The 27,422-nt window shown below is 35.8% G+C and overlaps 4 protein-coding genes across 10 annotated transcripts; 2 read left to right on the forward strand and 2 right to left on the reverse strand.

The window, feature by feature from the left end:
- Positions 1 to 8,753: 8,753 nt before the first annotated feature.
- On the reverse strand, positions 8,754 to 16,444 carry LOC112277166 (mediator of RNA polymerase II transcription subunit 25). 4 transcript variants are annotated; one of them, XM_024509214.3, is made up of 17 exons: positions 16,085 to 16,444; positions 15,445 to 15,472; positions 15,240 to 15,303; positions 15,005 to 15,135; positions 14,553 to 14,750; positions 14,229 to 14,294; positions 13,769 to 13,994; positions 13,546 to 13,604; positions 12,576 to 12,891; positions 12,118 to 12,404; positions 11,893 to 11,946; positions 11,649 to 11,677; positions 11,295 to 11,363; positions 11,043 to 11,127; positions 10,566 to 10,652; positions 9,544 to 10,245; positions 8,754 to 9,329 (listed from the first exon to the last, which is right to left on the reverse strand). In XM_024509214.3, the coding sequence occupies exons 1-16, from the start codon at positions 16,183 to 16,185 to the stop codon at positions 9,556 to 9,558; spliced, it is 2,490 nt and encodes an 829-aa protein (XP_024364982.1). In that variant the 5' UTR covers positions 16,186 to 16,444; the 3' UTR covers positions 8,754 to 9,329; positions 9,544 to 9,555. The 4 variants fall into 4 exon arrangements, with proteins under 4 accessions (XP_024364982.1, XP_024364981.1, XP_024364980.1 ...); XM_024509213.3 differs by having other exon boundaries at positions 12,498 to 12,891; XM_024509212.3 differs by having other exon boundaries at positions 12,118 to 12,891.
- Positions 16,445 to 16,531: 87 nt separating this feature from the next.
- Positions 16,532 to 19,523, forward strand: LOC112277168 (eukaryotic translation initiation factor 3 subunit H). The gene is made up of 10 exons (XM_073531186.2): positions 16,532 to 16,613; positions 16,763 to 16,842; positions 16,966 to 17,082; positions 17,460 to 17,536; positions 17,690 to 17,756; positions 17,856 to 18,005; positions 18,062 to 18,099; positions 18,141 to 18,189; positions 18,289 to 18,360; positions 18,481 to 19,523. Exons 2-10 carry the CDS (start codon positions 16,768 to 16,770, stop codon positions 18,595 to 18,597), a joined length of 762 nt encoding a protein of 253 aa, XP_073387287.1. The 5' UTR covers positions 16,532 to 16,613; positions 16,763 to 16,767; the 3' UTR covers positions 18,598 to 19,523.
- Positions 19,240 to 23,361, reverse strand: LOC112277167 (28 kDa inner dynein arm light chain, axonemal). 4 transcript variants are annotated; one of them, XM_073531245.2, is made up of 9 exons: positions 23,283 to 23,361; positions 22,378 to 22,478; positions 22,103 to 22,179; positions 21,888 to 21,969; positions 21,118 to 21,198; positions 20,665 to 20,751; positions 20,136 to 20,243; positions 19,978 to 20,025; positions 19,240 to 19,835 (listed from the first exon to the last, which is right to left on the reverse strand). In XM_073531245.2, the coding sequence occupies exons 1-9, from the start codon at positions 23,296 to 23,298 to the stop codon at positions 19,689 to 19,691; spliced, it is 747 nt and encodes a 248-aa protein (XP_073387346.1). In that variant the 5' UTR covers positions 23,299 to 23,361; the 3' UTR covers positions 19,240 to 19,688. The 4 variants fall into 4 exon arrangements, with proteins under 4 accessions (XP_073387346.1, XP_073387347.1, XP_024364985.1 ...); XM_073531246.1 differs by lacking the exon at positions 23,283 to 23,361 and adding an exon at positions 22,793 to 23,124 and having other exon boundaries at positions 22,378 to 22,517; XM_024509217.2 differs by lacking the exon at positions 23,283 to 23,361 and adding an exon at positions 22,704 to 23,124.
- A 736-nt stretch (positions 23,362 to 24,097) lies between these two features.
- On the forward strand, positions 24,098 to 27,364 carry LOC112277572 (zinc finger CCCH domain-containing protein 11). The gene is made up of 8 exons (XM_024510072.3): positions 24,098 to 24,541; positions 24,793 to 24,877; positions 25,034 to 25,177; positions 25,297 to 25,385; positions 25,646 to 25,834; positions 25,997 to 26,127; positions 26,370 to 26,487; positions 26,710 to 27,364. The coding sequence occupies exons 1-8, from the start codon at positions 24,335 to 24,337 to the stop codon at positions 26,851 to 26,853; spliced, it is 1,107 nt and encodes a 368-aa protein (XP_024365840.1). The 5' UTR covers positions 24,098 to 24,334; the 3' UTR covers positions 26,854 to 27,364.
- The last annotated feature ends 58 nt before the right edge of the window (positions 27,365 to 27,422 follow it).

A 27,422-nucleotide genomic window follows, 5' to 3' on the forward strand; every position in this document is an offset into this window, starting at 1 on the left:
TTGGGCTGTAAAACTGTTATCAACCTAATTTGGTTGACGAATCTTTGAAACTTGGAATACATACCATCGAACTTGTTCGAAAGGCTAACTCAGGGCTCCTTATGTTGTAGAACTAGCGGTGCTTGTCGAACCTCAGGCAAAGTTGTTTCTCGAAGTGCAGAAGTTTGAGGCTGGTGCAACCTAGATTGTGCCATCTCAGATGCTCCATCATTATGAAGCCTTGCCACGACTCCTTCAATCTCTGCAGTTCTTTGCGATAACATAGCGAGGGCATTCATGATAGCATTAAACTTGGACTCCGAACTTTTTGTCATACTAATGTCTTGGCCTCCGGCCATTTTGAGAGAAGAACAAAAATGACTCTATAAGAAGACAATATTGGTTTAGAGGAGGGTACTCCGCAACCTCTAAAATGTCTTAAGAGTTTCAAGAAAAGGGGTAATCTACTTTCTCCAAGAAGAATAAGACTCCAATATTATAACAAAAGAAGCATCAGTTTAAAGGAGGGTAATCTGCAACCTCTAAAATTATAGTACACTTCGACGCAGAGGAGTAATCCACACTCTAACGAGGAAGAAACTAGCTCTGATATCTGAGGTGTGTGCACTCTCGACAAATTGTCATGGACATAAAAATATAGGCTTGAGATCTAACAAGAAGAACAAGAAGAATTGGCAAGAACTAGATTAATCAGATGAATACAAGAACAACACCAGAGAGGTGAGCTAGAGCTCCAAGAGATGTGTTGTCGAGACTGAAGAACTCTTCAGCCTCAATTCCAATATATACTCCTATTTAGGAAGCTTCTCAAGCAACTTCTACCAATTAGGAAGCTTCTAGAAGGTTCCAGAGACTTGCTTCTAGAAGGTTCTAGAAACTTGTCTCTAGAAGGTTCTAAGGACTATGTCCCTAACAATGGAAGTGAGTTTGGATTCTTCTTCAAGTTTATACTTGGGCTAATCCTAGAAGTATTGATATTTTGTATTGTTGTTAATATTTGAACATACGTACAATTTTGACTTGTATCATACAATACTATTGAATACCTTAAATCATTGCCTACTATTACTATCAACAAGTACTTATATTTTATTTGTTGTAATATGATGGACATGAAGTTCTTTGACTTTGCCTTTAAAAAAGTGTAATTGTATTTGCCAAAAAAAAATACTTTTGGATTAACCATCTGTCACACATATATATTTACTATTATTATTACTTAAATAATATGAATAGATAGAAGTAGATAAAAGTAAATTAATTTCATAATATCTTCTAAAAAAGCTTCTTAGAAGCTTCATAGATGCTGCTTTGATTTTATATGTATTTATAATAGATTAATAGGTTAGAAACTTGGTCAACAAGCTAACGATGTGTTAGATATATTGGTAGCTTGTAAAACAAGCTAAGTATGTGGCATCCATATAAAAAACTTGCCTCGCAAATTAAAATATATGTTGTACAAAATCAATAAGTTTTTGGAGGTCCTATAGAATGTTGCCACATAACTCTTAGGTAGATAGTATATATAGAGGAAGAATGAAGCCTTCTTCACTCTTGTCAATTCTTTTCTTACTTCTAGTTTAGTTTCAAGAGTTTTAAGTTTTTTTTTTCTTTTGATAATAGCCATTCTAATTTTTTCTAATATATATATTTTTTTATTTCTATTTTAACATACTTCTTTAAAAAAATTTGACTTATTTATTTGCTTTCATAGGATTTTTATCTTTGACAGATTGACAAGAGTATATTTATAATATTAGAGCTTTATCTTTTCTTGATTAAGAATAGATTATCTTTTTTTCTTAATAAGACATAAAAATATTAAAAATTACAGATTACTCTTTTTTGAATTAATATTATTTTGTAATATTTTCTTTGTTTTCAAGTTCTTTCTTTTACTTGATTTAAGTAATGTTTGACATCTCTTTTCTTCTAAGTATTACTATAATAAAGCTTATCAAAATGAAGAATACAATGGTATAAATGCAAGAACAATTGAGGGAATTAATGCTTGCATTGCATCAACACAATTTACCGTCATAAAGAAGAAAAAGAATGGCAAGAAGTAAAGATATAGAGATGATTGAACTTGCTCCAATACATATACCAAATCATAAGCCTTCTTCTATGGTAGAATACCATTTAAGTACTAGAAAATCAAAAATTACCTTACTAAAGAAGTTTGATAGTAGAAGATCAAAGTTTTAAGAATTTATCAATTAAGTACAACTAATAATTGAACTTCAAACCCAAAGCCATTCAATTCTAGAATCAAAAGTCAAGTTTATTGAAATACTACTTTTTGATTCTACATTGTTATGATTTTTATCTTTTTTTGAACGACATGATTCAATATTGAATAATTTAGAAGCTTTCTTGGTAGAGTTTTGATCTATGTATGGAATACATGATGTAGTTTATATTATAACAAATAAGATTCATATTTTGTGACAAGAAAATCAATCTATAACATTATATTGTTTATAATTTTAACAACTTGCAATTGATATCAAGTGGAATGATGTTGTATTTATTAGCTAATTTTTTTATGAATTACAATATAAGGTAAAGAAATTGATATTTTGTTTACTTGATCCTCAAACATTGAGTTAATAAATTGATTTTTCTATAAAATGTGATAATCAAATTTTTGAATTTTGGTCTAAGAATTGTATAAGTAGGATCAATATTATTACAATTCAATGGCAATACCAACATCTTCCTAGTACATATATTTAAAAGTAAAGGATATAAAAATTAATGTAATATATTTCAAACTACTTATTGAGCAAAAAAAGACTTATTGTCATTAAGAAGGATTGTATTTATATTATAGAAAATCAAAGCACATTGCTCAATATTGTTCAAAGAAGTGATGCAATTATAAAATGAGAAGTATAATTGTCAAAGAAGACAATATGTCAAAAAATCAGTTTGTTCAACTACAATAAGAATTGTGTAGTTGGAACCTTACACAACACCTAATAAAGTTCATGTTCTCTTCTTAGAACCTTCTCCTTATTTTATAATAGATGTTAGTTTAGAACCTAAATATCACAAAGCCTTTACTAGATTCAGAAGCCTCATCTTGTTTTTTAGATGAAAAGTTTGTTAAATGGCATAACATATCTTTAGTAAAGAAAACAATACCTATTCATATAAAAGTTGTAGATAGTTATCTGTTATTCTTTGGAGATGTTATTCATGAAACATCTCTTTTAAAAGTAATAACTAATGGTCATAGTAGTTTTGTAGTATTTAATATTTATATGACTTCAAATAGAATTTTTAGCCAATATCACGATTTTAAAGATATATTTGAGAAGAAAAATGTAGATATCCTTTCCTATGATTGTTCAATTGACCTTCAAGAATGAACTCAATTACTATTTTGATCAATCTATAATTTATTACAAAACGAGTTGACTAAATTCAAGGAATGTATTGAAAAAAATTTGGCCAAAAACTTCATATGCCATTTCAAATCTCTAGTAAGAGCTTTAATTTTATTTATAAAGAAAAAAGATAGATCATTGTGTATATGTGTCGATTATCAAAGATTCAAGAAGATTACCATTAATAGATATCTGCTATCTTTGATATTTGAACTTCTTTATTAGTTGAATTAAACTAAGGTCTATATAAAAATAGATTTACAAGAAGTATATACATCAAAATATACATCAAGAAAGGAGATAAATGAAGGATTGTATTTTGAACTACATACAAATATTTTGAATATAATATTATGACTTTTGGACTTACAAATATATCAACAATTTTTTAACATATAATAAATGATATCTTTTGAGAGTTTTTGGATAATTTTTCTATTTATGATCTAAAAAAAATCTTAATCTATTTTAAAAACATAAAAAATATAAACTTCATATTTATTGTGTACTACAAAAACTAAAAAATGTAAGACTCTATATTAAGATTAAAAAGTGTATATTTTATACTATTCAAGTTGACTTCTTAGGATAGATCATTTCAAATGATGGACTTATGATAAATCCTAAAAAACTTCAAACTATTATGGATTGAAAGATTCTAAAATTGGTAAGAAATATCTAATATTTTTTGGAATTTTTTAACTTCTATTAGATCTTTATCAAGAACTTTTTTTAAGTTATAACTTGATTTATACATTTGACTTGTAAAGAAAAATTTTAATAGAATGAAGAAAGAGAAGCAACATTGGAAGCTTTAAAAATAACCTTTGTTTTTGTACCAATCTTGTATTGTGTCGCCTTTACTAAGCCATTTTTTATAGAAACAAATGCATCAGACTTTGCTTTAGGTGTCATATTGTGACAAATAGGAATAGATGATAAATTTCATTCAATAGATTTTTATTCTATTTTTTTTTTAAATAGACAAAATCAATTACAAGATCCATCACAAAAAACTTCTTCTAATTGTAGATTCATTTCAAGAATGGTGCTATTATCTAAAAGGTACTTTTAATCCAATCACCATATATATAGATCACAAAAAACTTGATTTTATATTAGCATGAGTTTTGAATTGTTGCTTAGTCCCTTAGATCTTGTCCTTGTCAAGATTCAAATTCAAGATCACTTATCAATTAGAAAAATAACAATGTTTGTTAGATACACTTTTTAGACAAACTTACTTTATAGCAAAAGAAAAAAATGCCAATTTTGATCAATAACAAACCATTTTTTTAAAGCTAGAGTATCTCTATCTTTCAGCAATGAATCAATACTAACTATTGATTCAACTTTTATTAAGCAAATTCAATCATGTCTTTTAATTGTCTTATTTGTGATATTAAGGAAAATGCTTCAAAGTCTCATAATACTTCTAAGTTTGAATTCAAGAACAATCTACTATATTTTGAGAGATGCTTATATGTTCCAAAAGGTGAAGCTTGATTATATATTCTTCAAGCTTGTCATAACTTTCTAGTAACAAAATATTTTGGGTACAGTAAGATTTTGAAACTAATATTCAAGAATTTTTGGTGGCTTCAACTAAAGAAAGTAGTTAAAGATTTTGTACAATCTTATGATATTTGTTCAAGATCAAAAATTTCTTGTCATCCACTTTATAGACTTCTTCATCCATTATCCATCCTATATCAATCTTAATCTTGTATTTCTATGAATTTTATTATAAATCTTTTAGTCTTAAGTTATGGCTTTATATTTGTGATAGTAGATTGTTACACCAAGATGGCACATTTTGAACCATATACAAAATCTATTTTAAGTGAAGAAATAATCAAGTTTTTTTAATAACATCTATTATTATCAAAGATTGCCTAAGGATATCATATTGGATAAGAGAACTCAATTTGTATTAAGATTTTAGGAAATACTTTTTAAGATTTTAAAGGTGGACATAAAACTATCTTTGGCTTTCCACCTTCAAATTAATAGATAAATAAAGTATATAAATCAAATTTTAGAGTAGTATTTGAGATATACCATTAATTATCAATAAGATGATTGAATAATTTTTTTGCTGTTATCAAAATTTGCTTATAGTAATACGGTAAATTCTTCTATGCAACAAATAACTTTCTTTATTAATTATGGTTATCATCTACAACTTGATGCTTTTGATTTTTCAAAATTTAATAATCCTGCAAGAAAAGATTTAACAAATCATTTATCTAAGTTATATATAATAATGACGACATGACTAAAAGAAACTCAACAACAAGAAAAAAGCAATGCAGATGCTTATTGTAAGGAATAACCTCATTTCTACATTGATAAAAAATAACATCATATCTATATTAATGCACATTAATCTATAGAGATTCAACTCAAGAGCCATCATTTATTGACTTATCAAATAAGACATTGCAATTATCACAACCTTTAAGATGATATAATAGAGATGAAGACCTTCAAGAATGACATGTTCTTCCTCAAATAGATGGCAAGATACAACATATTTGATATCACAACTTGAAAAAAAAATCTTTATCTTTGGTAATTTTATTGAAAGTAGAAACAACTCCCGATGGTATTACAAATATTTTGTTTGAAGGAAGTTACAAAGGTCTCAACAATGATCAAATAACAAGGTGGTCTTTTTATCCTAGAATGGAACATTATCAATGGCTAAGAGGACCTATCAACTATCTTTAAAAAGAACAAAGATTAAAATATTTGACAAATACAATTTACTATATTTTAGACTTTGTCAACATGTGATCACTGCTTCTTATAGAACTTGTCTCTAGAAAGAAGAATAATGTCACAACAATATATTTATTGTTATTATTATCTAAATAATATAAATAGATAGAAATAGATAAAAATAGATAAAAATAGATTAATTTTATGAAATAAAATCTGAAGCTTCTTTAAATTTCTTGAAATAGGTAGAACTAGATAAAAGTAGATAAAAGTAGATTAATATCTTTTAAAGAAGCTTCATAGACTTTATTTTGATTTTACATGTGTTTGTAGTTGATTGATAGGTTAGAAACTAGGTCAACAAGCTAACCACATGCCACACATATTAATAGCTTAGAGAATAAGCTAATTATGTGGTGTCCATATAAAAAACTTTTCTTGCAAGTTAAGATACATATTGTACAAAATCAATATGTTTTTGGAGGTCCTATAGAAAGTCGCCATATAGCTCCTATGTAGATAGTCTATATAGAGGCAAGAGTAAACCCTTCTTCATTCTTGTCAATTTCTTTCTTGCTTCTAGTTTAGTTTCAAGAGTCTTTCATTTTTTTATCTTTTGACAGTAGCCATTCCAATTTCTATTTAATATACATACTTTCTTATTTCTATTTTGTCATACTTCTTTGAAAAAGTCTAACTTATTTATTTACTTTCATTAAGTTCTTATCCTTGAAACCATTTGAAAACAAAAAAAAATAACAAGAAATTATTACAAAAGAGGTCCATTAAACATTGTATCTATATATATTTTGAATATGTTCATTTATCTAGATCAAGAAGAATGTAGACATTTTAATATTAATAGAACATTTGAAGCAAAGGAGAAATTGAGCATATAAAGGGGTGTAGATATGGTCTCACTTTGTATGTTATAAGCTCAATCTTTGTACATAGTATTCACATGCACATTTTATTCATATTAGACATCTCAAGATTCTTACTTGGTTCAAAAATTTGACATGTTTATCATGGATAGGATTAGAATTGTACTAAAGTCTTTTCTTTGATTATATTGCTTCATCTCATGACCAAAGCAAACTTGGTTTCATTATCACCCTATTATTTATGTGTGATAATTATATATTGTAAGCTGGTAATTTTTACTTTGAAATTCTTAACAATAATTTGTGCTAAAATGTCAAAATGTTCAATTAAGTTGAGATGTTCCTAAATTTTTGGTTTTTTGGTTGAAGTTGTAAAAAAAAAAAAAAAAAAAAAAAAAAAAAGCATTCAAACATAATAAGAGGAAATTGAAGGACCATATAAAGACAAACAAAAATAATTAAAATCCAAGTGCATGGAGGCTGAAAGGATAGCCTTCCTAAACTCCAAGATTGTATTCTTGTGTAGTGGGATTCTTCCGAGCTGAAACTCGAGGCCTGCAGCTTTACATCGAACTCTTGACAAGTTCACAAATGTCGAGTGTCTAAAGGATTCGTCTGAATTCTCGGCTATCTGAGACTTGTGCACTTTGTCCACTCCGCACTACATGCAGCGTGTACCAATATGGTTACTGCTTATGAATCATGAGAATTCCCGTAACTGATTTTGTTGTGATATCAGCCTGGATTAGATCATCAATAATGTCAAGTAACATAGACTACCAGATCTGGACTATAGGTCAGGGCTGAGATGACCTAAATCAGGTCAGAATTGCATGAAGTACTGGAGGGGGTGGCAATCTTACCAATACTCGCACAAGTTCTTGACTACAGCCTCCACCCCCACTGATCTAAACTCCTTCATTGCGCAATTATGCAGCAAATGCTGAGTTCCTGAGCTACATCAATGAGCACTGACTGTCAGTGGGTTAACCAGCCTTCCACAGAAGAAATAGAGGTGCAGCATGTGTTGCGCAAGTACCAGAACAATACAAGGGCACGCCATGTGGTAATAACACAGGCACTGACACAGTTGAAGGTCAGAGCAGCAACTCAGCGAATCACCGTCAAAGAAGTGCAACTTGCAGCTTGTGAATGTAAAGGATGGATTTACGGTCCCATCGCGCTTGTTTGCTGGAACTAGTGCAGCCAACGTGTTGTCCGCTGCAACTAGTATTCAGAACTGGACGAGACAAAGTATGTTTCTGCCGGGGCCAGTTCTGTGGACAACGTGTGGTTTGTGATGATTGTGGCTACCAATGCCAGTAGAGGAAACTACATCAACCAAGACTTGGACCCATACCAAGCATTTAAAGTATGTGTTAGCTCGACACCAACCTCGGCCTTGGTCCAACTTGTGTTGACGTTCCTCCTAGGTTGAGTGTTATTAGCCTTCACCTTTCATCTGTTTCGCATCTGGATTAAGTCATTGAGGAATTTGCAGATCACTCTGAGGATTAACACTTCGTTGAGGATATCCTGTTTTGCAGTTGTGAGACAAAGTATCATTTGGCACAAACCACCTTCAGCCTAGGGTATAGTTCATCTCATCCTTGTGCATTCATTATATTGAGTAATAGCTTTTTCTCAGAAATCTTCATTTCGTGTAGATTCTACAGATCCAAATGACTTAAGGAGCTGCACATTGACGTGAAGGGTAACCGAGAAATCAACTGACATGACGCGTATGGAGGTCGAAAACTAACCGAACCAAATCCGTGTTTCCGCGGCTCCGATTGTAGTATTAGAGTTGACATTCAGCTAATTATAAGTCCTACTGATGATAACCGACATCACTCCGCTATTGCTATTCTGGTCGCAGCCATCGTAGTGGCCACCAGAGCACATGGCCAACACAACAGTCTAGTGCCTTGTTCTTGCAACACCGCACTTCATCATCCGCCGTCTCTCCAAGTTACAGCGTGCGCGTGTTCTTGCGCCAATCCCTGCCAAGTCTTTTCCGTTCTTATGCAAACTGTCCCTTATAAGCTGTAAGGACTGGAATGGATTGGAAACTGGCTACTTGGGCAGCTGTTTTTATCTACTGGTCACCTGTACTAGGGTTTCAGTAATGCGGCTGGTTCTGTAACAGTGCAATTGATGCGTCACCTTCCCCTTGCCGTATGACGGTTGAACCCTTAGTCCACATGATCTTGTGCGCTGTTCCCCGAAAAACTCCCGGGTAGATTTTATATAAATTGCACTCAGTAGTTTACATAATTGTAGACGATCGCATTACTGCCACATGTTGGGGGAGGCCTAGGAACTGTTACCAGACATGAAGCAAAGAGACTTAGAAGACACTTCAAAAGGCTAAAAGATACAGAAAGAATTTTTTAAAAGGTTATTGCAACTTTGTAAATTACAAGCCACTAATCCATTTTTATATACAACTATGTTGTCCTTGGCATCAACCTGATGGAAACAGCAGAGACACGCATCCTCACAATCAACTACAAGAGAAAGAATCGGTATCATACCAATTCCCATGACTATGGTAAGTATCCAGATCCTTGTAAACTGGCTGGCCCGGGCATGATCTGCGGACGCGCCTGCTGAGGACTCATTTGCTGTGTATTCATGTGCTGCACGTTCATCTGCTGAGGATTGATCTGCTGCACATTCATTTGTTGAGGGTTCATTTGTTGTGCACTCATTTGTTGAGGATTCATCTGCTGCGTACTCATTTGTTGTGCTGCATTCAATTGCTGAGGATTCATCTGCTGCATACCCATCTGCTGAGCGCTCAGCTGCTGCTGCGTATTCATTTGTTGTGCTGCATTCAACTGCTGGGGATTCATTTGCTGCACGCCCATCTGCTGAGCGTTCAGCTGTTGCTGCGTATTCATCTGTTGTGCTGCATTCAACTGCTGGGGATTCATTTGCTGCACGCCCATTTGCTGAGCGTTCATCTGCTGCTGCGTATTCATTTGTTGTGCTGCATTCAACTGTTGGGAGTTTAACTGTTGCGGGCCCATCTGCTGGGCATTCAACTGTTGTGCAGTCATTTGTTGAGCAGCATTCAACTGTTGGGGATGCATCTGAGCTTGAAGCTGACCTTGTGAGAAATTAGACTGCCCCAACGTTTGACCCATGGCCTGACCCGTGCCGGCCATCGGTGGAACTGCTCCAGTCGGCTGCTGAGAGCTAGGTGCTACATTCGGTTTGAACACCACCATGTCCTGTCCAAGATCCAAGCTCATGTACTTTTAGAAAACACAACACTTCGCATTTCCGACAATAGAAATGTGACATAAACCCCCAGAAAGTTCCGTGATGTTGGTTGACTTTCAGAGCAGGCATGGCGCAGTATTGTGTTAAAGCGTCCCTGCAATATTGTTCCTTCTACTGCTACCGCCGCACCGCATGTCATACACCAAGAGCAAAACTGTTAACAAAATCATCATATTTCTTTTACGTTTACTAAGTAGAAATCTCTCCTTTGTCTTCTTACACGCAGCTTATCATAATAGACAAAAGGTGGAGAAATCCAAATGAGTACCCCTGGGAACAGCATTCCAATCATGCGGCCGGGCTTGTCAGTACTCGCCAGAAGTAGAGTTTGCGAAGGAAGCTGGATAACAGCACACTGCATATCCATTTTTTCGTTAGAAGGCTAAACATTTTCAGCAAGAAAGAGAGCGAGATCAAACACTCAGAAAGTAGTATGTTCAAATATATGCTGAAGTATTATACACGATTGTTTAATACTTATATTATTATGTGATCTGATATTACATAATGCCACTATATTTACTTCATTTTTACACGAAACATCATTTTGGAAGATAAAACTCGCGCCAACCTTGCCCGGCGTAAGTCCACGGAATTAAATGATAACATTTTAACTTCACTGAAGATCTTGACCACCCCAGGAGTAACATATTCATCACTAAAAAATTGTGTCATATGAATTTAGTTGCTAGTAGTATCTGAATCTCACTAACACACACATGGAGAGGAATTCAAAGTCGCTTACAAGTTTCTTTTCAGCCAATTGAACAAGAAATCCATGAGACGAAAGTGGCCGAAACACCAGAAGCTCTGCCTTGCCTTGATACTCTCTGTCGGAATCCAAGGGACAGATAATTATAACACACGTTAAGAACCAGATGCGTGGCATATGCGAACTCTTCGTCGATTGATATTTACTACTCTCTGCAAATACATTCAAGTATGACACCAGTGAAACATCGAGAACATACTGCCATGTGGAAGTAGGAAGACATACTTGCTGTTCATGTACTCCTGAGCAATAAGCCGCACAATCTGCATTGTGGGCGGCCAATCAGCAGCTAGCCTGTACATTGAGATTCATCAGAAACTCATCACAACGTTGCGGTATTTAGTTAATGAATATTGTGTGAGAAGCACTTAACTAAAAGGCACGCCGGATATCAAGTCTTCACTGTCAAATCCATGAAAACCAGACTCCAATCAGAGCTATATGTAACAACTCAGACCAATTTATATGCAATTGGAGGATGTTTTCAAATTCAAAAGATCAATTCATGACTCCTCAATAGCGAAGAGAAGATGGAAACTTGAATGTCTTTCAGAATATGATATAAGCAGCACAACATACTTCTCAGAAGAGGAGGTCTGTCGGTAACCCTGTTTAGAAACAGTATGATTACAAACATTAGCCGTTGCAAAAAATATAAGTTTTCCGTACATGGTTTTAGAAACGCACCAGAACAAGCTTACATTGTACATGAAGTTTTCAGTAATGAACAAGAGGAAATTTCGGCCAATGAATACAGATACCAAAGACAAATACCAGGTGATTGCTGACCGTGACGTAATGAAAAGTGAAGAGTAGCACACACCTCTAACTTGCAGATCGGTACAGGCTTTTGTTGCCTCTGTCCGGCCAAGATACCCTGCATATCACAACCAAATGATACTCGAATCAAAGCAAACAAACATGACAAAGTTACATGGTTACAAAGCCATTTCTCTGGGATCCTGAGTTCTTCATTCGAGCTGTTTCGCAGAGAGACCCATATGGGAGAAGAAAAAAAAAAAAAAAAAAAAAAAAAAAAAAGGCATACCTCCCAAAGCTTAGTGTATTTCATACTTCCGGACGGTTGTTGTGGCGGTGTTGCAGACTGTGCAGTCTGTGTCACGCCGTGTATTCCTGGGGCAAGGGGTTGGACAGGTTGCACGGGCTGTACAAATCCTGATGAAGGAGGCATTGAATTAACCCCCGCATTGACGCCAGCTGTCCCAAGAGCAGTTGTTGTTACTCCCATTCCAGCTATTGCACCCAAAGGTTTAGCTTGAGGCTGACCTGCGCCACTTACGGGAAGTTGACCCACTCCTTGCTGCAGAGGAGAGACTGTAGAAGGCCCCAACTGGTTAGGAACAAGACTTCCAGTGGGTCCAACAAGATTTGAACTTGCAATTGTGTTTGCATTTGCACTAAGAGTACCTATTGAGCTATGGCCAATTCCTGTATTCATCCCTACAGTAGTAGCCGACCCTATCGTGGTAAGTACGTTGCCATTGCCTGGTATGATTGTGGCTGGCCCTGAAGTCAAGGAAGAAGGAGCTGTTGGATTTGAACTAGCGCCAGACGGAACGGCAGGACCTCCATTCGCAACAGCCCCTCCTGGCATCTTGTGTGGCTGAGTAAGTGTACCAACATGACCCAACGTAGAAGGATTTCCACCAACAGGTCCAACTTTGGCTTGACTTGAAGCGGACGTGTCAGAAGTCTGCACCGAAGTCTGCATCGTGTCTGTGCCGGAGACACCTGAAGATGAGGGATGCTGTGATGGAAGAGGTACAGCAGCGACGGTATTATGCGAAAGCGACTGGTTCTCCTGCACACAGAAAAATACGTGCCTAAATCCTTCCGGGCCCAAGAGTTCAATCGTCGGTCAAAGGCGCATTGCGCTTCAATAATCAGCTCACACATTTAATGTTGAAGCACGCTACAAAATATGTGAGTGGAAATTTGAGTAAAAAAGGTTTAAAACCGTTGAGAAAACAGAATTATATTGAAATAGCTTCATTTGAGGAAAAAAAAAAAAAAAAAAAAAAAAAAAAAGAAGAAGAAGAAGAAGAAGAAGAAGAAGAAGACGAACAAAAACAAACAAAAAGCGTATGAACAAATTGAATTCTCGGAACACTTCAAAAAAATAATGTTGAGGTTTTTTCCATGAAACGGTTAACAGACTTATGGTTATACAAACCAGCAATCAGATGATCTTTTTAATTGATTCTGTTCATCGTTGTATTCTTAAACTTCAGTTTATTATGGTTTCGTCCAAAACATCATAAATGTTTAACAGTGTTGAAAATCTTGTGTAGATTTTAAAGGATCTTCTAAACATATTGCTCTTCAAACGAAAACACAAAAAAATAAATTAGCATTCTGCGACGATGAGCTTTTCTTTCCAAGGAAAATTGGTTTTCCAAAATATGCCTTCAGCACATGCAAAGAAATCCTTCCAACGCAGCCAGTGGAAACTTACCATGGTAACACCACTAGATCCATTCGAAACAGCTTGACGACCCATCATAGCTCCGACAGCTGCAGCAAAATGCCAACATAGATTCAGAAGATGTATACAAGAAAGCTATGTCCATTTTGTTTCACACACTCTTCACACTTTCTTATAATGATTTAGTCTATCGATGCAAAACTAACAGCTTGAGAGAAGAAACTACAGTAAATGTACTGCTCGATGATCTCACCAGTAGATGGTGGCATTGGACGAACAGCAGGTTGGGACGGAGCGGAAGTAGTGGTAGCCAATAGTGGCTCAAGTTTCGCAGATAAGCTAGACGACACAGCAGTGTTTGACGCTCCAGACGCCCGACGAAGGGCTAATTTCCCCTCGGGAAATCCTTCAGATATTAAGACTAAGTGTAGCTTAGAAAAATCAGGTCCAGTATCAGCAGCCCGCGGATTTCGCTTTGCCTGCCATCAGCACTTGAAGCTAAAAATGAGAGAGCCAGAAATTTGTTTCAGTATGAGAACAAACAACTTTACTAGTTTCCAAGGAAGCATCAACTATTTACACTACTAGTAGCAGCAGGTAAAGCAGCTAGCATATATCCAGTAGGTCAGGACCTCTTAGCCATATATCACTGAAATGGAACTCCATGACATAGGTGGGAATAACCAATACGAGGAGAGGGAGAGAGACCATACTCCATTATAAATAGAACGGAGTAGAGGAAGCTGCCGCGGAGCGATAACTGAAAGTGACACCTGGCACTACAGACATGTAGGATATCTTACGTAAGATGCTTTCTCTAACGTTGCTTTGAGATTATCCCACACTACTCTCATTGCTGCTCAATGTTCCATAGGTAGTTGTACAGTGCAACAGAAAACATGAGAGAGTACAGTACGACTCTTCATGAAAATGAAATTCCGCAATTCACAATCGACCACTGTGCTCAAAATCATGACAGATCACCTCCAACTACAATACAACCAAAACAACTAACTCAAAAGGAAATATGTCCTTACTGGTGGAAAAGCCTTCGCAACTGTTTCAGCATCCGCAAGCCACCATTGTTCGGACTGAAGTTCTGCTTGTCCGGTTGACAGGAGAATGACTGGTGGTCGCATTACAGGCGTAGGAAGGCGGTAAGGATTCGAAGCTGCAATTAGGAGGCAATGCTTTTGATGAGGAACAGTCGGAGGTTTGGGTCCTGGACAACACATCTGCTCAGAAGTTATAACCAAGAAGCGGCAAACTATTCTAGTTTGAGAACATACAAAACCGAAATCATTCACAAATCCAATATATCAGAAATCCTCAATCTGAGCATCCTGCGTGGCCATGAAAAATCAAATAACCTGCAGATTAAGTTCATACAAATCATACGAAATTGTCCATTCCTGCATAGAAGAGCATCTTAGTAAATTGAAGCATGAAATCATGGTGATGGGAGTACATAATACATTAGGATCATTACCATGAGGGCCTCAGCCAAAGCTTCGGCAACAGCAGCTTCACTAAAACCACCACCCTCAAAAGTTAAAGCCGACAACCATTTGAAGAACAGATCCATACTCGATGTCCACCCACTTTGCCGGAGCAGAAAATCTACCAACCCACACATGAAAAGTTCGTCAACACTTAAACCCAAGTTTATTGCATTAGAGAAACTATCACAGACAGAGGTGAACAATATACAAAACAATGAATACCAGAATGTGATCCATGAGTGTTGAAGACAACCAAAGCCACTTCTCCAGGTGAAGAACCATTTTTCTGCGCATTGTTTACAAAATGATTAAATATTGAACTGTGTGAGCTAGTTGTATTCATAAGTCATACAAAACTACCCTGTACAAAAATCAGCATTGCTGTCCTAAAACGCGACAGGTTATTACAATAAATGTGTGAATTTACCTGGTTATTCGACTCGTCAAAAAATGCTCTACATCAACATAGCCAACCAAAAACAACACATATCATGTTAACGCTGAGAGAAAAAAGCACACTTAGATCGAAAATCCTGATGATAAGCAACATATACTTTCTTGTAAGAAGTAAACATCAAACTTAGAGTTGAATAGAATCATTAACTTGTTCCCTGGACTAAGAAGAATCCGTCTATCTAATCTACGCTGAGAACCATAAATTACAACTATGAAAGTCAAGGACTTCTAGAATCTTGATGAATTACAGTTAACGTTGCTATATGCCTTCTATTCAATATTCCATCGTGTAGGCAAGAATACTCATGATTTTACAAATCAGCAATGCCTTCAGTAAGAGAATTATCATCAATTCATGTAAGCCGGTGGTGTAAACCGCATTGACTAACGGAAGTGCATCTACACATCGATCTCCATTGGATATGTAATAAATTCCGGTTAATCGAACAAACTTGAATACATTAGAAATCTACCCTAATATGAAAACTTACTCATGAAGGGACAGATACACCAATTTCAAAAACAGAACACAACACCAGAAAAAGGAAAAAATTCTTCAAAATACGATGCAGCACAATTCCACAAGGAGGTGATTAAGGAATTGGAACAACCTGACGATTTTGTCAACATACTCAGTGAGCAGAACGGACCAGAACGGACCCAGCGCTCCCGTGGCCTCCACGGCCACCACCAGCTGCCGTTGGCTCATCATATCTTCCCTCCCAAAACCTTCTCAACCCCTGACGATCCCCACTAGGTTTAAGACAGCGCGGATTGCAGACTCCGTCAAACCTATTACGATTATGCCACTTTCACACCGAAAAAGGCACCAAAGAACAGCGAACTGCAAAGCCTAATTCACGAATACAAAAGAGTGCTCACAACAACCCGATATAAACTGGTCCATTGTCGGATTTTTGCGAGATACACACAACGCCTCAGTTGACTGTGTCTCTGTGTGGGGGAGAAGGAGGAGGAACAGAAGAAGAAAAAAAATATATGTATATACTTTCATCCTTGAACGAATGATTTAATTCATCCATTTTGTTCAAGTCTCTGCACTCGGAGCAGCTTGTCGAGCAATCCGTCGATTTCTCAAGTGTTGCCACTTCGCTCTGGCCATAGCGAACGGAAATCCTCGTAAGTTTCCCTCCCAAAGCTCTGAAGCTTTTGAATTTGTTTGGTGCATTTTGGCAGAGTTTTAGAGATTTGAAGTTTCACTCAGTGACACCGCGCTGCTGCGGTTGTTGTTCTTGGTTTTGGAGCTTATTGGTGGATTTTTGTGGCAGCTCCAATGCGGTCCTTCGCCCAGGCAGCACAGACAGAGACGGAGGCCGTGCCCTTGAGGACGGTCCAGATCGAGGGCTCGGTATGCTGCCCCTGACCCTTCATGTGTGTGTTGCGGAAGAGCCGTGTTTTTTTCTTGTGCTTACTTTGGTATTCGATTGAGTTTTTGGTAGTAATTGCTTGTAATTCTGTTCTTGTTGTGCAGGTCGCATTGAAAATCGTGAAGCGTTGCAAGGAGTGCATGCCTGCGCTCGTGACAGGTCAACTGCTTGGACTTCACATCGGAAGCATCCTCGAAGTCACCAATTGCTTTCCATTTCTGGTATGTCCCTTGCTGATGTTTTTTTTTCAGTGCTGGATGGATCTCTGCTGAAGCGGTTTCCATGATTTTAGTACGTCCATATTGCAATATTAATAGGTTTTAATCACATCAATACAAGGGGATCTTGAGGACTTTGTGCTTTGATCAAACGCGCCTCGTCCAGTGATTGATGACGCTTCGGAACTAAGGTTTTGTTGTGTAAAGAAGCAGAATGTCCTGTAGACGAGTCTACCTTAGTTTTTCCTTTTTTGTTATTTTCGTTTGTTGTATAATTTTTGTAAATAGTGTAGGAGTTACGGATGTATATTGTGCAATTGTTGTAAGGTAGTATCCCAATGATTTGATTCATACTGAATGTAGAATTTTAATTGTTGAAGAAATCCTGCTGGGACGTAATTACTGTTGGCGGATTAGTTAGTCTTGGTGTTGATTCATCATCTTACCAGGTTCAAATGTACGAATCCGCTTCATTCAGAATGAAATTCAGCTTACTTCGATGAGTTTATTATGTTGAATGAGAAAATTGCTGCGAAATTCAAATTGCACCTCCTTTCTTGTTCCTCTTCTTTTGTGTAGAGCTCAACCCGTCCCGTTTTTTGGATCACAGGTATCAATCAACATACATGGGGTCGTTCCAAACTGTGGAGCTCATCGAGACGCTTATGAATTACCAGGTGAGATTCTGCCGGATGACCTATTTTCATAAGACCTTTTCTTTTCGTCACACTTCCAATATTTCGGTTCCCATTCCTCTTACAAGACTTTCGTCGCAGGAGAACATCAAAAGATGTGTTTGCATCATTTATGATCCTCTTCGTTCCAGCCAAGGAGTGTTGGCGTTGAAAGCATTGAAGCTAGCGGAAGGTTTCATGGAGCTCTATTGCACCCAAAATTTTTTCTGGGGGGAAGTGAGTCTATCCGATGTAGGCTTTGTCCACATCCTTGCATGTCATTTCGTTATATCATTCATTCGAACAAGTATTCTTTAGAGGTTGAATTGCATTTGTCTGTTATAATGTACGAATTCTTCTGACTAGGCATGTTTTACGATATTGCAGGCTGAGGGAGAAGAATTCAACCTTGAAAGACGTTTTTGAGGAAATTCCAGTACGTCTTTTAACACATGTGACCTTCGCATGCGTTTGCAGCTGCAGGTATTGCATTTGACTGCCATTTTTATTTATGTTCTATCCGCCGTAATCGTAGGTGAAAATTTGCAACTTTGCGCTTGTGAGTTCCATGATGACTGAGCTGGAACCCGACGTACAAGCTACTCAGGTATTTCGAATTGCACAACAAAATGTTCAGATGTGGATTCTTGAGCCTTCATGATTGCTGCCTTGGATTCTCGTTGTCGTTATTTACTCACCGACTTGCGAGTTGGGTGGACTTGTACAGTGCGATTTTGATAGACTCGTCCTATCCACAAATCCTTTCATGGAAAAGAATCTGAAATTTTTGATCATGTGTATGGACGATCTTTCCATGGAGCAGCAGAGGGCATGTCGTTTTTGACAATTGCGACTATGTTGTGAGCCTCTAACAATCCTAACTACTCCTATCGTATTTTGTTAAGTTTCGTTTGAACATGACGAGACCCTGAATCCGAATTTTAACTTGGACCATTGTTTACTGATGCATGAATGAGTGTTTATTCTGTTGACATGCAATTAGCGTAGCTAATGGCACTGCTCATCACATATGTGATTCGTCAGGTCGCATTGTGAAGAAACTCCATTAATCAACTCTGATGCATGTACGTGTGTAGTTCCAATATCATTACGTAACTTGTCAGGGCAGCAAGTTCAGCAACAAACCTGGTTGCAAAAGAGAAGGTTTTATGGGTTGCATTTATCATTATTATTAGTTGCAGTAGTAGTATATACTTTTCATGTTTTACGTCAACGTCGATATTATTTGTGATGTTCGTATAAACTGTTCTCAATCTATAACAGATGTTGAAATGATGAAAGGAATTTGGCAATTAGATTGGTTGAGACATTGTGAATTTGGTTTATCAGAACTGAGAATGCTGCCCGAAGAGCTGCTGGAGAGGAGCCACTTCCTGAGGAAGAACCGAACAATCCTATCTTTAAAACTCGACCAGAGCCTTCACGGCTTGACAGCTATCTGATATCTAATCAGATTTGGAATTACTGCAGTCAAGTGAACGGGTAAGATTCCATTTATTTGGTCGTGTTCAGTCATTCGAAGTAATTTTCATCACATAACCGATCATTATCTACTACATTGATATTGTGCATCTAGTTTGTAAGTTCTGAATATATTCCTAGCATACCCCAACCAACTGTTTCTTAATGTCTCTGAACCATTATTTGTAAGCAGTCAGTTAGTGTGACTGTTCAGGAAGGATTTTTCTGAACTCTGTTCATATTTGGCTGATTAAAAGAAAACTATGTTGTGGTTGGGTCTCCCCAAAATTATCAGCGTTAGTAGAGTGTTATTTGCAAGTGAAAGCGACATGCATGAACAATTTGAGGTTTTCTCTACCACCATGAGTGTCGAGAGCATAAATATGAACCTCTTTGTTCTCAACGTTGATGGCACTGAGCTCATCCATGTGCGTTGCTGACGCAATGACAAGCTTATTTCTTAGCTGGAGCCAAGAACGCCTCAAGCTGAGCTTTTAACTGCTTGTTGGAACGACTGAAGTATGCTACTTCTTCGGCATGCTTCTTATCTTCGTACATCTTCGTTTCCATCATCTTCTTCTCGTTTGTCTCGCACTTGTTCTGTATTGATAGTTGGAAATCATTGCAGTGAGTGGACTGATACGATTGGCAACACCTCTCTTAGAAAATTAATTTTAACTGTAAATTGCAAATCTGGATGCTTGTACAGTTATGTAGGGTGGCATCTTAATGTGGTGAGTACCTTCCATTCTGCAACTTGCCTATCCAACTCCCGCATCTCTGCCTCTAACTGCACAACACCCGAAGTGTTTCTCATCAGATGTACATCACTGCAAAGTTCTACACTGAATTGGGCGTCCTTAATTGCATTAAACAACGACTTCGAACAAAACCGCTGACCTGAGAGGCACGGGCTTGCGTCTGCGTCTTTCCATATTCTGTTTGCAGAGCTTTTCTTAGCCCAAATCCAATGCTGCTCTCATAAAGTGTTTGATATGCCGCAATCGTCTGCATGTTGCCATTTTTAATTTAAGAGGAAGAAGTGAAATCTTACCGAAGGAAAAAAATTATTGCTCGCCCACTATTTTTTTCTTCAATAATGTGCATAATTGCAGGATAAAATAACATACATGTTTATGTTATGTCCCATGCAGAATTAAAAATAATCAGTCTAGTACACACACCACTATCAACCATAGCAATTCTTAGAAAGAATTGTGATAGTTGTAATCATGATCATTAAATTTAATAACTGGTATTCAAGCATTGGTGAGATTTCCAATTTCTAATTGTACAGATACTATAATACCATTAAAATTCACAGTTTTAGTGCATGAAATAAAAAAATGTTTGAGACATAGCAGTAAACTTAACCCTAAAATCAAACCCAAAAGTGTAGATTCAACAAGGAGTAAATATGATAAAATACCATGCGCAATTCATCTCGGACTCGTAGGAGGAGAAGTCCACGTTCGGCACAATTGATGCAAACTTGTCTTATCAACTCATCAAAACACTTTAATAAAAAATAAAGAATAAAAACACTCAGATTAAATTCTTGTTCTTAAACATTTAACCACTAACATAATTTTGTAAATACCACACTAAAATACACACAAGGTGAACTTCTCAATAATGTTAGTTTCTAAAAATAATTGAAAACATGTTCAACAAAGTTTTGCATTTTGTTAAAAGATGCACTTATGATTCATCATCTTGAGTTCTTGATGAAACGAATACATAATATTCTAATTTATAATGAGTTTGTTTAATTTTCTGTTCTTTTGTTTTTGCATAATAGAACAACTTAATTGTAGATAAGTTAATTGTACTTAATTTAAGTTGTAGATAAAGAGATAGTTCATTTGTCTAAAAGACTTACTTGGCCATAGAGCTCTTCACGAATAGGACATATTCCTACTTCACGTGCTTGACGATGTTCTAATTGTTGATCCAATTTTTCCTAAATTTTATATTAAAATATAAATATGTAAATAAATAAATATATATATATATATTATTTTTATTATATCAAGAATATTTAGCATTTTGATTGTAAAAATTTTGTACAAAAAAATAAAATAAAATTTTAAAATAAAAAATTATTGGAATAAAATCATATATATATATATATATATATAACAACTCCAATAAGCTCATTTGATTTTAATATTTAAAATACTTAAATTTTATATCCACACATCATTTAAAATAAAAAATAATAATAAAAAATAAAAAATAAAAACTACACAAACTATAATCATTTTTTGTAATTTTTTGTGGTTCTAGAATAATCAATTGCTTAATTTATAAAATGACACACAAAATAATAACAATTTGTGCATTGGCATTATTCCATACTAATTATGAAATTTAGGTTTATTATTAAAACATGTTCACAAGTGTGCATAAAAACTCAATAACATACTTATCTACATATGAACAAGTGACATTTTGTTTGATGAAGTCGAATGATGATCCTTATTATTGACCAGACCTCTTTTAAATTACATAATTCATAAACACAATCTCCACCGTGGAAAATTTTGTTTTTTATTTATTTATTTATTAACAAAAAAATATTACTTGATTGATTTATATCTCAATGGAATGTTCACTCAAACGTCATGACTTCAAATTTTAAATGCTTACTTGAAGTTGAATGACATCCAAGCGTGTTGCTGGTGCACTTGAAACCCTTTGAATCCAACTTTGATCTCCAACTTTCCATTGTCTGCATTAAATACAATATTTAAAATAAAATAAAATAAGACTATATATATAACAACAAAAAATTACATCTATTATTTAAATCATCATGGAAGATTTTTGTGATACATTACTTTGAAGTTCAAATCAAAGATTACCGAGGTGGTAAAATGGAATCAAGAATTTCTTCAACTTGTGTTATAGATGGCTTTTGATCACTTGGTGGGTGCGGCTTCTTTTATCATTAATACACAAAAGACACTATTTTTAAGAATAAATAAATGAAAAAACCCAACATTTAATGAAATAATCATATATATATATATATATATATTAAAAACCAAGACTCCGTACTTGATGATATCTTGTGTCTCTAATATTCAATTAATTAAATTTTATCCGAAAAACAATTATAAAATATATATACATGTACCTTCTTTCTATTCTTAGATTCTTGAGTTTCCTTTACATCAGGTATAATAGAAGGTGCTGCATATTTTAATAGTGTTGGCCAAGGTTCACTTGTTTGCAAATCTGACATGATGGTAATTGAATTATACAAAAATTTGAACCCTAAATCAATCCACTTTCCCCCTTAAAATATGTATCATACAAAAATAAAAATACAAATCAGTCTCTTAGACAATGCATTTTAAAGAAATATGTGTCTTAAAATATTATCATACGAACAGAAGAAAATTATTTGATTTACAGAATACATTTGTAATATAATGAAGGAGCTTCAAATCATTTTTTTACTTTTCATATCTTAACCATCACTACCCACTTTCAAGATTGTATCATAAGATCTCAAAAAGCAATTTACACACAGGGGATGTATAAATTACAATCTATTCATCTTTTGGTGCATGTTTGTATGTTGTACTTGTGCTTTTTAATTTTCTTAATTACAATTTAATTATAGATTTGAAAGTGAAACAAATACTTCAATAAATTGTGGGGTTATTACATGTAAAGCAATATCTTAATATATATGTAACATTAAAATCTGATTTAAAAAAGTGGAATTGATATCACATTATTTTTCCAAAAATACAATTATGAAATCAAGTATGCCAAAATTTGGTTTATCATATTGAGAATCAAATATTTTAATAAATATTTATTTTTATTTTTATTTTTATAAATGTATATATAGTTTATAAAACAATGGGTCCAAGCAAACCACAGTGTTAAGTTTGAATAATTGTATTTCAAGCTGAACTTGAATGTATATGTCGTTTATGGACTCTTTTAAAGTTGATAAAAAGTACTAAAATACTAAAGCATTTTGTGTATTTTTCATAATAAAAAATTATTCAGAAGAAATTAAAATACATGTATTTGATAACATGATTATTTGTAATTTAATTTATCCAAGCTCCTTAACTTTTAACATTTTTTAGGTGTTTATTTGATTAGCAATGATGCTTCTTACTTTGTAACATGTCAAAGTAAATCATTAATGGACAATAATAAGTTTTCCATACATAAAAAATTATAATCATAACCGTTTTTTTTCTAGAACACATTATTTAGATTCAAAAAAGAAAAAAAGAAAAAAAGAAAAAAAGAAAAAGCTAAGTTGGTTTTGATTTTTTAATTAAAAAGTATGGATTTTTTTTACTTTAAAAATAGAATAAATTCAATATATATATATATATATATATATATATATATTAGTAATAGAATAAACCAGTAAATTAAACAAAAGTGATATAATATTACCTCTATGAACAATAATTCATTAAAAAATATGAATCTTAAAGAGAAAAAAACTATCAAAAAGGAAAAGAAAAAAATTAATTTAAACATAAAATCACATTATATAATTTAAAATCACAAAGACCCACTTTTATCAACATATTTTGTATTGAATTTGGATTTCAAAAATACAAAGTTTTTATTAAATTAAGATGAATTTATTTTATTTTAAATCATCTAAAAAATAATAAAAATAAAATAAAAATAAGGAATTTAAAATTCATTTTTTTATACTACGAGTACACTCTAACCATGAAAAATGTGGTGGGAGTCCAATTTTGATAACCAGGCTGAGTTCCAGAGCCATTTGCCGGGGAGGACCCCAAACCCGCGCACCGAGAGAGGCACCTAAGCGCGGTCCCCATGCCCTAATTTCGGTCCTCAAGCGCTCCAGCTTCGATGGTCGCAGTGTCGCATGGATCTGCACGCAAAGGCCTCGCGCAATCGAGTTATGCGAGGATTGTAGAGGATTGTAGAGCATCAGCAAGGGCACGATTGCCTCGAGCTCGGTCTGTGAAGCTTTTGGTGCAGTTTTTTGGTAGACTAGGGCGGGATAACTAGAGCGAGAGAGAGAGCGAGAGAGAGAGAGAGCGAGAGAGAGTTAGAGTCGGTGGAACAGAGACACCATGCCCCCAAAGGCAGCAGCGAAGGGCGGCGGCAAGGAGAAGTCGAAGGCAGACCTTGCGAAGAAGCAGAAGCTGGTGGAGGACAAAACCTTTGGTCTAAAGAATAAAAACAAGAGTAAGAACGTGCAAAAGTATGTGCAGAGCTTGCATCAGTCGGTGCAGAATGCAGGGCCTAAGCGGGGAGACGACGCCAAAGCCGCTGCCAAGGTTAGCTAGCACAGCTTCTCGGATTCAATCCTGGGGTTGTTGCCACTGGGAATTGTGTTTTGCGGTTTGCCACCTCGGAATTTGTGTTGTTTTTATTTAGGCGTTTGGGAATTCAGGTGGTTATGTGATCGTGGAATTGGGTTGCGTTGAGATGGTGATGATGGGCTGGTTCTTCTCCGCCTGCCGGTGGATTGTGGATTAGGTGTTTGCGTTGTTGGCATTCTTGATTACACCCTGCTATATGTGTGCAGAAGAAGAAAGAAGAAGAGGCTGCGAGGGATAAGGAATTGAATGAGTTGTTCAAAGTGGCCATTAGCCAACCCAAGGTTCCCGTGGGTATGCTTAGTGTTGCATTAAATCCAATTCATGTGGCTGAGTTTTCTTCTTTTGGCTTTTCGTATCGCCAATTGTCGATTTGTTTGTCGAGGGTTATTCGTAGAAATATCGTAATTTTTCACTCTCTGACCTAGATGTATTTGTTACTTGGGGCAGGTGTTGACCCTAAATCAGTTGTTTGTGAGTTTTTCCGACATGGGCAATGTGCTAAGGGTTTCAAGTGCAAGTTTTCGCATGATCTGAGTGTAGAAAGAAAGGGGGAGAAAATCGATATCTATAGCGATCAGCGTGATTCGGAGGGTAAGCTTCATGAATTGTTTTTGTCTTTTTCATACGACGTGTAGTTGCCGCACTAGGAATACAGATAGGGTCTTCAATCACTCATTCCTAGGCTGACTTTTGTGATTGCAATCACCCAGAAAATATGGATGAATGGGATCAAGAAACTCTTGAGAAAGTGGTGGCAGCCAAGGGGAATGAATTCGTCCACAACAAGCCTACGGAAATTGTATACATTTTTGACATTTCACACCCACTTAACCATGCGTCGTTTAGAATAACTATATTGTTTCTGTTTTCTATAGTTTTATAGTTTATCAACGTTTCTCATGCAATCCTCTTCGGTGGTAATTGCACAGCTTCATTATCTTTTCCCAGTAGAGCAATTCCTTAAGAAAACTAGATTGCAGAACTGTGTATGTGGTTGCTATTCCATGTGTAGAGGATGAGAGTAGCACCTTACCAGAAGATTTCCTTCAATTTGTTCAGGTGTGCAAACATTTCTTAGACGCTGTCGAGAAGAAGCAGTATGGATGGTTCTGGACGTGCCCTAATGGTGGGAAGGAGTGCCATTACCGACATGCTTTGCCCCCCGGTTACGTCCTGAAATCACAAATGAAGGCATTGCTTGAAGAGGAGGGTGAGAAGCTGTCGATTGAGGAAGAAATTGAAAACCAGGTATGGTGCATAGTGGTTATCGAAGAATCATGTGTTGGCTCTGGCTTGTGAACATCTTGTCTCACCTCCTGATTCTACTTAAGGAGTTTTAGTGTTGCTAGTTAATTACAGTTGAAATCACCATCATAGTGCTTAGTGGTGATCTTGCTTCTGTTTCTGAAGAGGCGTATGACCAAGACCACAACGCCCATGACGGAAGATTTATTTGCACAATGGAAAAGAAAGAAACTAGAAGCACGGGATGCTGAATTAGCTTCCAGGAAAGCGGAGAGGGCGAGAACTGACAGAATGAGGTATGTTATTTGCATGAGTCTACTTCCGTGGCCGAGAGAGCCAGACTTTCGCGTCCTATCTTGTTGGTAGCATTATCACTTACAATTAGTTCCCAGATTCTTCCGAATCAATGTTCCATGTCATTTTATTATTTGTTTTATTTCTTTTTGGTATTGTGTAATGCTTCATTTTTCGTCCCGGAGCATTTCTCTATGATGTGATTCTGGCTAATCTAGCTGGTGCTGTTTTGTGTCAAAAACAGTGGCCGGGAACTCTTTCTTGCTGATGCCAGTTTGTTTGTGGACGACGCGGAAGCTTTTGACTCCTACACGCGGGAAGAAGAACCCGAAATAGGAGAGGCTTCAAGTTCTACTCAGCAGGTGGTGATGTCTCCTTATGTGTTTTGCTTTATAGCTTGGAAGAATTCATTCCTCTTAGTATGTTGTTTTTCATCATCTGTCATAATGCTACCTTGCAAATAATTTTAATAATCTATTTTAAAATTATGAACTTGGTGTACTGGAAATGGTTCGTGTGGTATAAAATAACGTTCGGGCTGGATATGTTTATGGAAGAGCTGACACCATTATGTATCGTGTCAGGCTCAAGAGAAACCGAGTTGGGAAAGAGCGGGGATCAGCAAGCAAGATGAGGAATTATTCGCAGACGATGACGATGAGTTGGACTTGGACGAGTTGGACGAGTTGGAGTCGAGGATTCATAAGTCGTCCTTGGACGATACTTAAAGAGTTTGAGTTGTGGTGCTTGCCCACCTTCCGAATGGAAACAAAGCGAGAGATGATGTGGGCACTGGGGTGATGCTTTTCGAGACTCTTATCCTTCACAGTTGATAACAACCTGCAGGAGAAGTGTTCTTTGCAGACAGTGCACAGTAAAGCAGCCATTGTGAATTGGAGTATAGCTCCCGTTTAATTAAGAAATACTCGAGTCCAGGTACTCTAGGATTGTAGTGAGCTTTTGAATCCTTTCCGGGACTCAATGTACGAGGTGTGTTCAAGGTAAATATGTGTTGCAGATGAATCATGTGGTGATGGTTTTAATCGTTTCACATCACAAATAATGTTCAAATTGGAGGTGACTGTAAGCTATTGTTGACTTGGGTGAATTCTTTTATAGTAGAGGGTGCCGGAAGTTTGCACACTGGTGTAGAGACTACGCAAATCGAGATTGTGTGCAAACGTGCAGATGTACACATTTGCATTATGTTTTCATAATCTACCACCCAAGTTTACCTGATTGAAGGTTTTTGATGGACAACAGTTAATATTTAGCCCTTGAAGGTTAATAATGGAAC

Source organism: Physcomitrium patens, chromosome 25, assembly GCF_059467195.1.
Source record: "Physcomitrium patens ecotype Gransden chromosome 25, ASM5946719v1, whole genome shotgun sequence".
In the NCBI taxonomy this organism is placed as follows: Eukaryota; Viridiplantae; Streptophyta; class Bryopsida; order Funariales; family Funariaceae; genus Physcomitrium; species Physcomitrium patens.